Raw genomic sequence first — 15,294 nt, 5'->3', positions numbered from 1 at the left:
ACGGGGCCTCTGCCAGGACGGGCCCGCCCCCAGCCCTGCATGCGGCCAGGGGCCATCTGTGGCGGGACTGCTGTTTCTCCAGAGCCCACTCTCCCCACCGCGGGCTGCGTCCCCACGGCCACGCGTGAGCCGGAGACCGGGCCGTCCCTGCGCCCCCGGGGCCCCGCGGGCTGACGCGGCGGGAGCAGGTGGTGGGGAAAAGGAGGACCGTCCAAAGCGCAGAACTGAGCCGGGCGTGTGGGCGGCCTGCCTGGCGCGCGCGGGGGGGGGGGGGGGGGGGGGGGGGGGGTCAGGTGTCAAGGCGCGTGCGCGTTCGTGCAGGGGGCCGCAGGTGTGCTCCGTGCCTCTGCTCAGGGCCGCCACCTCCGTGACCGGCCCCGCGCGGCTGACCCCGGCAGCAAGCCTGGACGGGCCGGGAAGACTCCGTGGCCGGGCCCGGCGGAGTGGACTGGGGTGGTGGCCGGCGGTGACCCGCACGGGGCCTGTGTCTTTGCAGACCAGATGAACGACCAGCAGAACACGCTGTCCTACGTCCTCATCAACCCCCCGCCCGACACCCGGCTGGAGCCCAACGACATCGTGTAGGTCCCGCGTCCCCCCACGGGCGCCCGGCGGGGGCGGGGGCGGGGGCGGAGGCTGGCACCCAGGGCTCTCCCCCTCCCCGGCAGGTATCTCATCCGCTCCGACCCCCTGGCCCACGTGGCGAGCAGCCCCCAGAGCCGGGACAGCAGCGTCGGCAACAAGCTGGCCTCGTGGCACCCGGAGACGCGGGACGAGACGCAGCTCTGAGGCGGCCGGCGCCCCGTCCCCACGTCGGCATGCATCGCGCTGCATGGAGCGCAGGGCCCCTGCCACGCCGGCCCGGCCCTCGAGGAGTCCTCCCACGGCCGTGAGGGAGGACCGTGCCTCCGCGTGCCGGGAGGAGCTGGCGGCGAGGCCTTTTTTAACCTGTTTTTACAGACCCATCCAATCCGCGTCCCCACATGTACCGCAACTCGTGACGGGGCCCGGCTGCGTGGGGAGGGGTCCCGCCGCCCTGGCCGCGCCGCAGGCTGAGGCCGGGGTGCGTGGGGAGGGAAAGAAGCTGAGCCCGACACTCGTGCGCACTCTCTCGCGCACATGGCTCACGCGGGAGCCGTGTTTTCACGGCCACGTACCGAAGGCCCGCTCACGGGGCTTGCCCGCGGCTCGCGTGTTCTGTGGGTCCCAGCTGGCCTCGGCCACACGGTGGTGAGGGTCTGGCCCCGGGGGGCTCCCGGCCGGTGAGCTCTCCAGCCCCGTGCGCTGGGCGCAAGAGGGAAGCTGTAAACACAAGAAAGTTGCAAGTGTCCAGCTGGGCCGCGAGACCCTCCGGAGGCCGGGCATGCTTGGGGGACGTGGAGGGGCCGGGCAAGACCCCCGCAGGGGCCCGAGGACACCTGAGAGTTCCTGCAACCAAGGCCTTGGTGACGAAAAAGGAGACGACGTCCTTCCCCTCTGGTTTTACGTGACCCGTCGCACCCCGGCCCCTGGGCGCTGGGCGTTGGGCAGGGGCAGTGCGTTGGCACAGGGTTCCACGCCCATTAGCGCCCGATGGAAGCACAATTCACCGCGGGATGCTGGCCTGGGTTTTCTCCTCAGCAAGGGAAGGAGCCTGGGTGGTGGCCGTTGGTGACAAGCCGCCTGGGTTCCTTTGTGACTGTGACAGGTGTTGCACGGTCAGTGCTGGAACCTTCTATTAAATGGATGCTTTCTGCAAACGTGAGGGTCGTGTATAAGCCATTTCCTCCGCGGCCCCACCCACCCGGTCGCACCCCACCCCACCCCACCCGGACCCCACGGGGAAGCCCCCGCCCGGAGGAAGGGCCACTGGCCTGAGCCGAGACCAGGAGGCGTCGGGCCGGCCCGTGGGTACTGGCCGCTGGGAAGCACGGCTGGGGCGAGGGCTCCCCGGCGAGCGGCCCGGCGGGTGTTGGGGTCCCCTTTCAGAGGGTGGGGCCGCCCCAGGGGGTGTGCACCAGCACAGGGGCATCCAGGTTTGGGTCCTTCATGTTCACGGGGAGCACCCCACGACGCCGGGTGAAGGGGAGGGGTCAGCACGGCCTCCGGATGGCGGCAGCGGGCAGAGGGGCCTGCCCGAGGGAGGGCTGTGACCCCGCACCAGTTCCTCCCCCGGCGCCCCGCTTGCCTGGGACACGCTGGCCCGGTGGCCCCCAAGCCCTCGGTGTGTGGCAGGGCCGGGAGGGCGGGCGCTGTGGACTGGGTGGGGGTCGCCCGGGGCCCTGGACAGTCCGGGCCGGCACACCGTGGGCCCCGGATCCGTGCCAGCGGGTGTCGGCGGCTCACGGGGCCCTGCCGGCTGGCATCCCCTCCCATACCAGCATCCGGCCGCAAGGGACCCAGCCTCCCCTCCTGGAAGCCACTGCCCGGCTCCCTGAGGGAGCGGAGGGGGAAAGGACGCTCCCCGCCACCAGGACCGGGAGGGGCTCGGGGCCTGCAAGTCTGGGGTCACCGGCACAGGTGGCGGGGACGGCACCAAGACACCGGGGGCAGGCTTCCCAGCAGGGGTCCTCAGACACCAGCGGACGCGCCTCCTGTCTTCTTCCCGAGCCAACACAACTGCCCGCGGGGGGCGCTCCAAGTCCGGGATGGCAGCCCGCCTGCCTGGGGCTGGGACTGGGCAACCCCGGCATTCCCGGCCCCCGGGGGCAGCCGGCCGGCCAGGACCACCTTCACCCCCAGTGAGGCCAGCAGGAGCCCGGGGACACCCAGAGTGGGGCCGTTAGCCCAGGACCGTCCACCGACGGACCCGGGCCAGGCCGGGCCCTGCGGGCGTCTTCCACGGGCACCCACGGTGTCTCTGGACCCTCTGCCTTGCCCTGGTTGCAGAGCACTGAGCTGGCGGTGAATGCCACCATCAGGTGTGGCCTGACCGTCCAGCCTGGCCCAGGGCCCGGGGTCTTCGGGGGAGGGGCCGCCCCCTCCCAGGGCGCTCTGCAGGGGCCCCTGCCTCAAGGGGGCAGTGGGCACGGCCTCTGGGCCACACAGGCAGGCTCCTGGGGTCCCCCGGCTCCACAAGTGGACCCCTTCTCGGAGGGGCTCCTCAGAGGGGCTTCCCGGGAGGTCTGCAGAGTGCCTGGCTCCCAGGTCCTCACAGCCACTGGCCCTGTGCTTCTGGGGTCCGTCCGGGGCTGTGCCGGAAGGACTGCTCGCCCAGGCCACCTCCCTGTGGCCCCGTCCCACGTCCAGAGCCCGCAACCGGGCATCTGCCACAGCCCCCATTCTGTCCTATCTCAGGGTCCCGGCCCTTCAGGACAGAGGGGGTCCTGGGACGCTCCTCACCCACCTGGGGCTCTGAGGTGGCCCGGGGCGGGGAGGGGGGCCTTCCGAGGGGAACCCCTTCCCCTGGTGCCTCCTGGAGAGCTGGTGCTGACATGCACGGGAGGCACCGGGCGTCTCAAAGCCCCTCTCCAAGCCTGAAAGACAGGACAACAGCACAGGCACCTTTGTCCTTGGTCCCCAAATCCAAACCCAGGAGTCAGCTGATGGAGCCACACACCATCTCCAGAGACTTGCGCCCGGGGCTGTGCTCCACCCGTGGACTCACCTGGCCGGGAACCCACCTGGGTGACCTGGGGTCTCCCCAGCTGTGTCCTGGCCACGCCCCGCGGCCACTTGCTTCCCTCCCCCGCCCTTCCGCTCAAAACACTTTCCGATCGGCTTGTCCTCCAGCCCCCTCTCTGGGCTTGCGTTTCTCGGAGGACTTTCTCATTTCTGCAAATAACGATCATTTGGGTTTTTACCTTTCACCGACCTCTTAAAAAACAGCCAGTTATTTGACCCGCAAGACGACCTTATTTGGGAACGGCGGACGCGCGCAACTCAGAACAAGCAACCTATGGCGAGCCCCGGAGCTCCAGGGCACAGAGCAGGGGAGAGGCGGCCGCCAGGGGCTGTTTCTCCTCCCTCCCTCCCGCGGGCTCCCTTCCTCCTTCCCGGCTGAAGGCGAGTGCTGGTGCGCGGGCTCCTCCTTCCGGACACCGCCGGTGACGCGCTTCCGGTCTCCACGCGTCACACCTCCTCGGTCCTTCCGCTGTTGCCACGGCTCAGGTGCGCGGTGAGCCCTTGGCTGGCCCCTGGGGCCCAAGGCCACCTGGCCTCCCCCCCGACCCAGACAGGGATCCTTCCAGCGTCCCAACCGCTAAGCGTGGGGTTTGCCGGAAGTCTGGGCAGGTGTTGCCAAATGGCACGAGTTCTAACTGCAAAACGTGTTGTGAACACGGACCGATGGCCGCCAAGTACTTTCCCGTTATGCTTAGTGTGAGTCGCCCCCCGACGTGGGCACGTGTGCACTCCTGACCCACCAGGCACGGTGCTTACCGTCCCGCGCCGCCGCCGGGTTGGCTTCTCGGCTTCGGCTGGCCTGCGGCACGTGCACTCAGCGGGGACAAGCCGACCGCAGCTTCCTGTTCTCGGGCTTCTCCTCACGTTCCGGCACGCCGCCGTGCTGTCACCGGCCGGCTCTCCTGTGTCGCCTTCCCTTTCGGCGGTGTCCGCTTCTGACACGCGTCTCTCCCTTCCCCCTTTTACTATTCTTTTAGCCTCCCCGCTGAAAGCTCGTTTCGCTGGTTTTCCATCTTTCTTAACGTTTTCAAAGTTTATCTACTTCCTTAAGCCATCTCTACCCCCAACGTGGGGCTCGAACTCACGACCCCAAGACCAAGAGTCGCCCCCGCTCTTTCTTAATTTTTAGCAAATACGTTTAAGACTACAAATTTCTGAGGGTGGTTTTGGGGGCACGTAGGTGGCATCGCACAAAAGTACGCAAGCCACTCTTGGCGGGGGCACCTGCTCTGCCAAGTATCAAGACTTGTGACCAGGTCACAGGAAGCGACCGGGGGCAAGGTGCCGCAGAGAGGGACAGGTGGATGGGGTGCTCCCTCCTGTCGCCGCAGTGGCTGCGGACGCGAGCGCCCCACCTTCACAGTTCCGTACGTCGGAGCCACGAGGCCGGTCTCCCTGCGTGACGCCCACTCCTTCCAGGAGGCCCCCGGGGAGGGAGGGTCCGCTGCCTGGTCCCTTCCTCCACCGTCAAAGCCCTTCCGCTGCTGCCGCATCTCTCTCTCCTGCCTCCCTCTCGCACCTCTGAGGACCCGTGAGCACACGGGGCTCACAGGACAACCCGGGTCGCCTCCCATCTCAAGGTCGGCTGCCTTACCCCTTCCACCCCCTTGCCACCCAGCAAGCACAGTCCCAGGGTCTGGAGAGGAGGCCGTTACTCTGCCTCCCACGTGGACCGAGAGGCCAGCAGAGCCCATCGCGGCTGCGTCGCAGCAGAGGCAGGATGCCGGGGAAAGGGGGTGCGGGGCGCTCCGAAGGGCTCCGGGTCCTCAAGCTCCTGCAGAGAACGGGGACCGGGCTGCTCCCTCCTATGCGGCCAGGAACGCCAGCTGCAGGTGCACAAGGACCCAAACGCAAACGCCCAGGATATAGGCTGCACAAGTTTGTTTGCAAAATACCTTCCTAAAGTCCTGGTAGCTCTGATGAGAACCACGGCAACTAGGCCACATGAACCTGAGGAACTTGTGTGGATCAGGACACCAGACAGAGAGGAGCCACAGGATGGGACACCTGTCCTCGTCTGTGTGTCACCTCTCAGAAATTCACCTGCCGGGAATTAATTAGAAAGAGACAAACAACCCCGCAGAAAAACAGGCAAAAACACGAACAGGCATCTTATGGGAGGAAAGCCGAAATACCGAGCAAAGACGTGGAAACACGCTCTGCTTTCCTGTGACCAGGGAGACGCGGAGTCACAGCACCGAGCGCGGCCGCGGGAAGAGCCCGCACGCCAGGGGCCCGCGACCCCTGAGCTGTGCAGACTCGGCACTGGCGGGAGCACGGAGATCTGGAGCACGCCAACGTCCTCCCCTCGAGCCCTGGAGACCCCGGGCTTCCAGGCCCGTCTCCCCACGCGGTCTGCACTGCATCACCCAGGCCGCTTCGCGGGTCTGACAGGCACTTGCCCCCCCCCCCCCCCCCACGAGTGTCCCTCAGGTCGCACGGGTCTCAGCCGCAGCGCCGTGGCCCGGCCTAGCTGGCCGCACTTCAGACAAGGGTGCCCCTGGAGACCACTGACGCCCCTGTACTTCCTGCCCCTGCAGCTCCACGAGGGCTGGACGCGTCCCGTGTGCGGCATCCACACCTGTGGGCGCCCGGGACGGCGGGAGCCGTGTCCCTCCGCGAGGGGAGAGATGGCTCCCGGCGCCCCTCACACTTGGGAGCTATTTACACCTTATGCTTTCACCGAAGCCGTTAGGTTTTAAGTAAACAAAGTCAAATTTAACAGCGTGGCAAGCAGGGACCGTCTCACTCAGTGAATCCGTTTCCAGCCCAGGCGAGGAGCAGAGCTCCGAGTGGGCCGTGCCAGCCAGCGCCCGCTCCGACTCGGCGGGCTCCAGGACCCGCCCACCCTTGCGGGAGGTCCCGCTGCCCCGGCCTCGCATTTCGGGCGGAGCCTGCCGTCCGCACCCCGATCCTAGGCGACGGTGTGCTACCCCTGCAGGCCTTCGAGACGAACGGTGCGTCACCAGCTTTAATTTAGGAGCAAACAGGTCAGGATCGCGGCGTCGCCGTCAATAACCGGGTATAAACCCTCAGACTGAAAAAACAAACCCATGTTAAGAAAACCCAGCCTCTAGCACGGTTTCCAGATGTGCGTTCCGGAGCCTGGTACGGAAGGACTGGAGCCTCCGCCGCGCTGGGCCGGGGAGCGGGAGCGCCATCCCTCGGGGCCGGGCCGGGAGCACCGGGAGGCGGCCGCGGACCCACGGCGACCGCCTGCCGCCACACTGCCCCGGGGCCGGTTCAACGTCAACACGGGACAACGCTCCACGGGCCAGAGGTCCCCACGCACGGAGGTTTTTGCAGGAAGCGTCAGTACCGTTGCTGCTTCCTGCAACACCAGGCCGTCCGTCGCCGGAGCACTGACGCCCCCGAGTACCGGCTGCTTACACCGGGAACATCACCCCCCACCTCCTTCCCACTCTCTGCTTCTTCACTTCCCTGTCCTACCGAGGGCGGTTTTCGCCGGGTCAGCCCCAAACGCTCACTGCCTGCCGCGCGTGCCCGGCACAACATCGAGACCACAAGCGCGTCGGCAGGACAACCAGAGCACGCCCAGATTCTCTGGGGGGCCACCCCCTTTTCGGCAGCTAAGGTCACTTGAGGGCTGTTTACAGCATGGCCCTCCCTCCACAAAGCCCTTCCGGAGGCTTCTCCCGGGCACTCAGAGCTCACGGCTCTGGCACGAGGCTGATTTGGCTGAGCACCATTCACTTATGAGTCTAAAAAGGCCCTTTGTGGAAACGCAGCAGGCTGCACGCTGGGATTCGTTAACTTTTCTGTGGGTGAGCTCTGCTTCAGGATAAAAAAAGAGAACGGGGGGACCCCTGGGGGGCTCAATCAGTTAAGCGCCCAACTCTTGGTTTCGGCTCAGGTCATCATCGCGCGGTTCGTGGGTTCGAGCCCCGCGTCCAGCTCTGCACGGATGGTGCGGGAGCCTGCTTGGGATTCTCCCTCTCTCCTCCCTCCCTCTCCCTCTCTCTGACCTTCCCGTGACTCTCTCTCAAGATAAATAGCCTTAAGAAAAAGCAAAAAAAAAGAACAAGGATTGGTTTACAACGAAAACAAACGTCATCTGGAATAAACGGGCAAAAAGTAAATCCCGCCTCCTGCAAATCTGCAGGCGAGGGAGTCTCATCAGCTCGACTGAAACCGACGCGTGACAGCGGGCCTCGAGCGAGCCGGCATGCATGCCCCCGGCCCTGGCGGCCCCTCCGCGCCCTCTGGCTGCGGACGACCCCGAGACCGCGTCACCGTCCATTTGACCCACCACGTGAGATGGCGCTGTGACCAGCCACAGCACTTCCTCTTCGTGATGACGTACAACAGTGAGGGGCAGTCTGTCCGGTTCTTTCTAGAACAAGAGAGCGGTGACACGAGATCGTTTCTTGCCTGGCGTCGTGGCCTTCTGTCCACCTGGGTCTGGTGGCACGTCACATCCTGAGGACACCTTCGCCTGCGCCATCGGCACAGAATGCGGGTAGAGTGCCCTGACGGCCCCAACACGGGAGCCGCGCAGAGGACAGGGGCTTCGCGCCCCCGGCTGGCAACACACACCTGCCCCCACCCCACTTCCGGGGAAGCGGCTTCAATGCTGTTGCCGTGTCTCTGCAGCCAAGGAAGGTTTTCCCGACACACGCCTGTCACAGCCTCGCGCCTGCGTGCAGGCCTGGACTGTGGCATTTATGCATCGCTTCCCTCCACTGTTCACGCCGCTGTAAGGACCCACCGGCGCCATCGAGGAGACAGCAAGGCGCCCCGAGCTGCTGAGAAAAGACGCCACCCTGGGCACGACCTGCTTCTCCACCAACGCGGACGGACGCGAGCAGAAACGCAGCCACAGCCTTCCACGCGCCACACGCTCCGACACAAAGACGTTCAGACCCCATCCCACGGAAGGAGCCGGCACCGATCATCGAAGGTGACGCAAGTTCATTCCAAAGGGAAAGTTTCTTTCAGCAAATACTTTCCCGTCCGAGTGACAACCACAGTTGCAAATGCAGCCAAGGACCGACTTGAGAGCCCCCCCCCCCCCGACTCCCGCCCCCTCCGCCTCACTGAGGGCAGCTCGGGGGGCTGCAAGACCGGACCAGAGACGGCCCTGGTGTGGCACACTGAGGACACGGGGCCGACGGGCCTGAGGGCACCTGTACGCACACACATCTGTACCCACAACACTCGTGCACGCCTGTGTATGGGCGCGAGATAAACGTCACCATGGGACTCACCCACTCCAGTGTCATTTATCTCAAACATCCACCCTCTCGGGCCCCCGGGACTCTGTGTCAAGACCAAGAACTTAAACTTCGCACGTTCCATCATTTGCTCAACGCTTTCGTTACAAAATTAAGTTCTCTACAGGCAGACGAGTGGCAATACGAGACGTACATTTGCACGGTAAGAATTTACAACAGGACGCAAGCCCCAGAAGGGCGTTGGCGAGCGTGAAACATTCACAGAGCTACCAGTGCAATCCTAGAAACTGAAAAACAACGCTTGCCGCATCGGGCCCAAAGAGACGAAAATCTCGACCGCAAAACGCATCCCGTGTGTCCGAAACTTTCCATAGTAAAAACGCCCGCCACACCATTCGGCGCACAAAGAACCCAGAGGGCGCCTACCGGCCCTTTAAGCACACACGTCGGCTGCCGTGACCGACAGAGCATGCCCACGATGGTCAGGGCACCCCAGAGGCTGACTCGCCACACCGAGAGATCCTGAACTTTCCAGAAGTCTGGCGGGAACGACCGCCCAGCTCTCCGCCGGGAGCACCCCTGCGTCTCCGTCGAGAACAATCCCACCCCACTCGCTCCGCGCGGCCACGTCGAAACCGGCGGCGACGCGGTCGCACGTGTTGACTTCGCAAAGGAAGCAGCTGGGAGGCCTCCCCACCCGACGGGCCAGAAGGAGGTGCTTTTCGAGAAGCGTGTCGGTCAACTAACGACGCGAAACTCCTCAAAAGACGCCGACCCACAGAAGGAGCCACGACAACCTCACACGTGTGTGATTACTAAAAAGCAAATTAATTACTTTATTACATCTCGGTGCTTTCTTAAAATAAATAGGATGAGAGAATATCGAACATACAGCGAGAAGCAAAGGAGAACAAGTTCACTCAGGACCCTTTCAGAGCACTCGGCTTGCGGCCCAGGCGGCCTCCACCACCCACTCGCAGGACGCGGCTGCCGCGGACACGGTGCTTACAGACGAATCTTCGGAAGACGGGGGCGCAGACGGGGGAAGCGGGAGGGAGGCCCACAGCCCCCCCCTCGGGGTCTGTAGCCCGCTCCCCCCTCCCTGAGGCACGGGGCTCACTTACCTCGTACTCCACCCACAGTTAGGGAGCAGCTACGTTTGCCTAACTTTTCCTACGGATCTTCGGCGTCTCTACAGTTCAACACAGATTCAAGTAACACTCCCAAGAAGACATGTGCAAAACTAACGTGACTCCGGAATCTTCTGGCCGTCGGGTCAAGGCTCAGAGCAGCTGGTCCATCACACGGCGTCAGGCCTGCGACCACGCGACGGCCAGGCAGAGGGGAGCCGCGGCGCACACCCGGCGGGGCCGAAGGCCGGTCTCCCGGGAGCATCTGGTCCGGAGAAGCATTAGCGACACGACCGTCTGGACCAACGTGGAGAGAACCCAAAGCCGCTCCACCGCAAATGACCATTTACGCCGCTTTTAAAGGCCCAACGAACAAGATTATCAATCTGGACGAGGAGCCGCGCACGCCTCTCGGGGCCTACTGCTCTTCGGAACAAGAATCGAGACAAGTCACGGAGCGATACGGCCGCCAAAGGGACCGTCGGCTTAGCGCGTCACCTCTCAAGAGAAACATGCTCAGAGTGAACACTGGTTTACTGTACCAAAATCTGTCTTTATTAAAGTGAACAAATCATCAGAGCGCAATCCCAAACTCCGGGAGCGATGGCGGTCACCTGCTCCGCTCGTCTATTTCCAATGAGGCGAAGGCCGGCTGATGGCACCACTCACCGTCCTCATGATTGCGTGGCAGAAAACCATCACGTCTGTAAACGTCATCTTAGTAGGAGACAGACTTTGCAGATTTCAGTGCTTTTAGTGAACTGGGGTTTTCAGTAAACGTTTTCTGAGCAGCAAAGAACAAGAATTTTTTTCAGAAATCTTAGAACTGGATATAAACATTGGCAGTAGACACAATCAATAAATATCATACAGTTTCTCAAACGAACAAGGTTCCCCCAACTTGAATTCCTTTCCTAACGACATTCAAACACCCTGACCCGAGACCGAGCCTCAGCCCTGTGACCCCCACAGGGTTACAGCCGGCTGGCACGGGGGGGGGGGGGGGGGGGGGGGCCGCGTGCAAAAGGGGTCGGGGTAGGAGGTGAGAAAGAGAAGACCGCTTTCCATTCACGCCGAGGAGAACTTCAAGTAAAGGGACCCACTGCCCGGAGACCTCGCGACACGCGCGCCCCACGTCCGGCCCCGCGTGGCCGGCGGTGGCCGCGAGCCACACGACACGGCGCCTCCTCCCCCTCCTCGCCCCGCCTGGCACCCGGTGCGTGTGGGGGGCGCCGCCGGGGAGGCTTTTCTTTTGTCAACCGAAGCCTCTCTGAAAAAGGTCCGCGACTCCGCACGCTTCGTACCAAACGAACGAAAATAATAAATATCGATCCCGTCCACGCATCCCGCAGGCCGCCCCGCCGGCGCCGGTGTCATTTACGAGTCTGGGTCTTCTTTGGCACCGCGGGCCGCTTGGGCTGCCACAGGTGGTTGTGAATAGTGAGGGCGTCCACGCTGACGGACATGGTTTTGGCCGGGATCAGGTTAAACTGTTTCCGGTCTGAGCTGTACTTATACAGTTTGTCAACCATCTTCTTGGCGATGCTCTTTGGCCCCGTGCCGGCTAGCTTGCAGATTTCTTCGGTGTCGGGGTAGTAGCAATAAAGTGCTCGGAACTGGCAGCCCGCGTCCCGGAACAGTATGATGTAGTGGTTGGCGTCACACTTCTCCAGCTCCTGCGTTGGGGAGTAGAGGAAAAGAGACAGGGACTTGAGGGCCACGCCCAACAGTCGCGGGCGCCCTGCCGACGCCCGGCCCCAGCCCTCCCGCCCCGACAGCCAGCAGCGCGGCAGGCGTCACAGGCCACGGAGACTCAGGTCGGGCTACGCGAGAAAAAATGCTTTTACGACGGAGTGAAGAGCCACACACGGTAAGAGCCACCCGAGAAACGCAAATCAAAACCATGCGGGACGCCAAGGATGCCCCCGGGGGGGCCGCAGGTGCCGCTGCGGGTGTGAATCTGGGACCTCCCGCTGCCCACCGGGGACCGGAACTCACGTGGGTGGCTGCTCCCAACGCCGCGGTCACAGCGGGCCACGGCACTTCCGGTCTGAGGTGCGCACCCGGGACGCCGAAGCACCCACACCGGCACACCCGCACGCGCACACGCACGCCCGCCGGCACCGTCAGAACCGTCAGGAAGGCGCGGACGGCCGAATGGCCTGTTACTGGCGCGGCTACACGCCCCGGGGCCGAGAGCCACAGGAGGAGGGGAGCCCTCACCCGCACCCTGACACGGAGGGGCAGAACCACAACGCTCTGGGAGAGAGGCCCCAAAAGGCCGCCCGGCGAGGGGTTCCCTCCCACGAAACGACCAGGAGACGTGCGTCCAGCGGCGGAGGGCGGGCCGGTGGGAGCGGGGCCGGGCAGCGGCCAAGCGGGACAGGTTCTCTCTGCGCTGCCACCGCTCCGCCCACGGACGGGAACCCACGGACGGGGTGTGTGTGTGTGTGGTGTGCGAGGGACACCTCAGTGACGCCACCAGGAGCAGGAACCGGACGAAAGCAGCACTGCGGGTCCTCGTGACAGCGTCTGGCCCGCGGTGCTCTGAACTAAGCGTCCTGTGTCGCTGACGTTTGTGAACAGATCCTCCTCATGCCTGGAAAGACCTATTTCGACGCTGTGCCCTCTCGCTTCCCAAGCCCCAGTCCCGGGGCTCCCGAGACCCGACCAGGGGGTTCCGAGGTCACCGCCCTCCAACAGCAGCTACTGGGTTCCACCTTGACCCCGCCCCCACCCACCCCCCAACCCCCAGCGTGCAGCGGGCCTTTCCAGAGGCAACGTCGCGGTGTCCCCGGAACACGCTGCCTGCGGAAGCAGACAAGGACCCAGGAACTAGAAGGATTTGTAAAACCGTGAAACGGTGCCATTGTTCTTCCTAATCATTTTTTGCTTCAGAGACACTTATTTTTCAGAAACACACATTGGTTTCATCACAGTACACAGGCTTGTCGTTAACTCAGAATAACACACAAATACGTATTTTAAAAGACTAACCGGGGAAAAGAGACTCCAACTCAACAAAAATCATGTGGAAACACACACGCCGCTGGATGCACCTCCAGACACGGCCCGTGGAGGCAGCCAGTCCCATCACCGCCCTTTCGAGTCCCCACTCCCACCCTTGCTCCCCTCACGTCCGTGGTTGGCCCGCAGCCAACGTGGCGTTCGGAAGGCAGGTTGTCCAGGGTCCTCTGCCCACAGACGCCCCGTGGGAGCTTCCTGGTGCCCTCTGCCCTCCCCTGAGCTCCTCCGGCCCAGCGGCTCGCTCCCACCTGCCTGCAGCATCCTTCCCCTAACCCGCTACCCGGCCCCCCAGGCTCATCACCTCCTCACCTACAGCACGGGCCACACGTGGCCACCACCTGCCGCTGCAAACGACTTTATGGGGACAGAGCCACGCCCATCCGTCCACACACAGTCTGTGGTGGGATTCACACTTATGACATCGTGCTGAGCCCCGCAGAGCAGGAACCATTTCCTGTCTGGCCTCTTATGGAAGAAGCCGAGACTCCTCCATCAAGGGCCGCCTCATACCCTAGAATGCCAGCCACACAGCCGGGACCTGTAAGTTTGCTCCCGGATGGACCCTCAGCACCTGGACCAGCATGAGACATCAAAGGAAAGGCACGCCCAGCCCCACACGGTGCAGAGGGCGTGGCTCACTCCACACTGCACACCAGTCAGGCTAAGGGCACATAAGTCCTAACCTTGACTCTCTACTTCCAAATGCCTTCCGCATCGTTCTTGCTGAGACCACCCCATCTCACCATTAAAACAACCAAGGCCCAGGGCCCCCGGGTGGCTCAGTTGGTTGAGTGTCCAACGCGATTTTGGCTCAGGTCGTGACCCCAGGGTCATGAGATCGAGCCCTGAGGCGGGCTGCGAGCATAGAGCCTGCCTGGGTCTCTCTCTCTCTCCCTCTGCCCCTCCCCCTGCTCAAGCTCTCCCTTGCTCTCTCTCAAAATAAAATACAAAACCCAAGGCCCAGCAGCGTTCTCGCGGCAGATGTGAGGAGTGCTGCCCGTAGAAAGGTGGCGGTCGGCGCAACTCTCACCACCGAACTTCCACCCGTGCGGTGACCTGAGCGGACACTGAGCTGCTCCTGCCGCCGGGCGCGCCTCCACCCTGAGGACACCCCTGCCGCCTCCTCCTGGCTCCATCCGCCCATCCGCCACCACCGTAGCCAAGGCCATCAGCGTGCACAAGCTCCGCTCCCCCCGCTACCTACAATCATGCTGTCCCCCGCCGGTGCACGACGTCCACCCGCTCTCCCCCCGGCTCCCCACCGCACGGCCCTGCCTGAGCCTCCGGCTCTGTCCCGAGCGCAAGGCCCTCCGGCGCGGCTCGTCCGAAGCCTGCTCTTCCTCGCGCCACCCCTGCCCCCGCGCCACAGAGGCCGTGTAGATGGCTCCCGTGCGACGGCGCGCTCTCCCACGCCCCAGCACTGGGGCCCGGGGGACTCAGCAGCAGGGCGGCTCAGAGCCGCAGCAAGCAACCGCCCTCAGCACGAATAAGTGCCGTTTTAGGAAGAACCCTTAACTTACAAATACCCTTAGTTCTACACAAAGACTCAGCAGTTGGTATCGCTGTGTGCCAACTGAACTTCAATAAAAAATTCAAAAACCTTAGTGCTGACGTTTGACACTTGCCTCTAATATGGAATTCTTGTGAGGCTCGTTCACTTTCCCAGCCAGACAGCAGTGAGAGATGGCGTTGTGAATAATCGGCTTGTTTGATTTGCTACTAGGCTCCTTGAACAGCTTGGGACCTGTCAAACAGGCAAGACCCACGACGTTAATCCCCGAAGATGCGCTCCTGGCGCACATGCACCAGAACCGACGGTCTCCCAGAGCCAAGCGGCAGCCAGCCTCCGTCAGCAAGGTCCAGCCACCGCAAATCTGTTCGGAAGAATTCTCAACGACAAACTAAGAAAAAGATTAAAGTGGCTGTTAGTCTGTCCCTTTCTACTTTCTCTTCGATCCAAAAAAAAAAAGAAAAAAGAAACAGTAGATTTTGAATTCTGAAGCTCCCCAGGACACAACACTCGTCGCGGGGCCGCGGGGACAGAAAGGCGCGTCACCCGCCATTGGGGTGGCCAGGGCCCAGCACGGCCCGCCCCACCCGGGCAAGGAGGCGCCCGTGCTCTCCACGGGGGGCGAGGCCGTTACCTGTGTACTCGGCCACGGAGGCGAGAGAGGACGCAGCGGACGCGGTTTCCCAGTCTCTGTCTGTGCTCCTGCTGGGGTTACGGCTCAGCGTGGGCAAGGCTTCCAGGGACTCAACTCTGCCGAAGGAAAGGGCGATGGGACAGGGAGGGTCACAGGCACCCCCTGGCGCCCCCATCCACACTGGCTGGTGGAACC

At 63.6% G+C, this 15,294-nt stretch overlaps 2 protein-coding genes across 3 annotated transcripts in view; one reads left to right on the top strand and one right to left on the bottom strand.

Annotated features, from left to right (window-relative positions):
* The window catches only part of KCNT1 (potassium sodium-activated channel subfamily T member 1), a 49,298-nt gene extending 48,366 nt beyond the window's left edge, over positions 1–932 (top strand). The window contains 2 exon segments of the mRNA XM_053204385.1: positions 497–581; positions 669–932. Coding sequence (XP_053060360.1) covers positions 497–581; positions 669–789 — 206 coding nt within the window. The 3' untranslated portion in view covers positions 790–932.
* Positions 933–9,605: 8,673 nt separating this feature from the next.
* Positions 9,606–15,294, bottom strand: part of CAMSAP1 (calmodulin regulated spectrin associated protein 1) — a 59,022-nt gene continuing 53,333 nt past the window's right edge. For both annotated transcript variants that reach the window (XM_027051829.2, XM_027051830.2), the window contains 3 exons: positions 15,100–15,215; positions 14,581–14,699; positions 9,606–11,604 (listed from right to left, as the gene is read on the bottom strand). In XM_027051829.2, coding sequence (XP_026907630.1) covers positions 11,302–11,604; positions 14,581–14,699; positions 15,100–15,215 — 538 coding nt within the window. In that variant the 3' untranslated portion in view covers positions 9,606–11,301. The remainder of the gene's footprint in view (positions 11,605–14,580; positions 14,700–15,099; positions 15,216–15,294) is intronic.

This window comes from Acinonyx jubatus, chromosome D4, assembly GCF_027475565.1.
Source record: "Acinonyx jubatus isolate Ajub_Pintada_27869175 chromosome D4, VMU_Ajub_asm_v1.0, whole genome shotgun sequence".
In the NCBI taxonomy this organism is placed as follows: domain Eukaryota; kingdom Metazoa; phylum Chordata; class Mammalia; order Carnivora; family Felidae; genus Acinonyx; species Acinonyx jubatus.
This window is presented reverse-complemented; position numbering and strand designations above follow the sequence as displayed.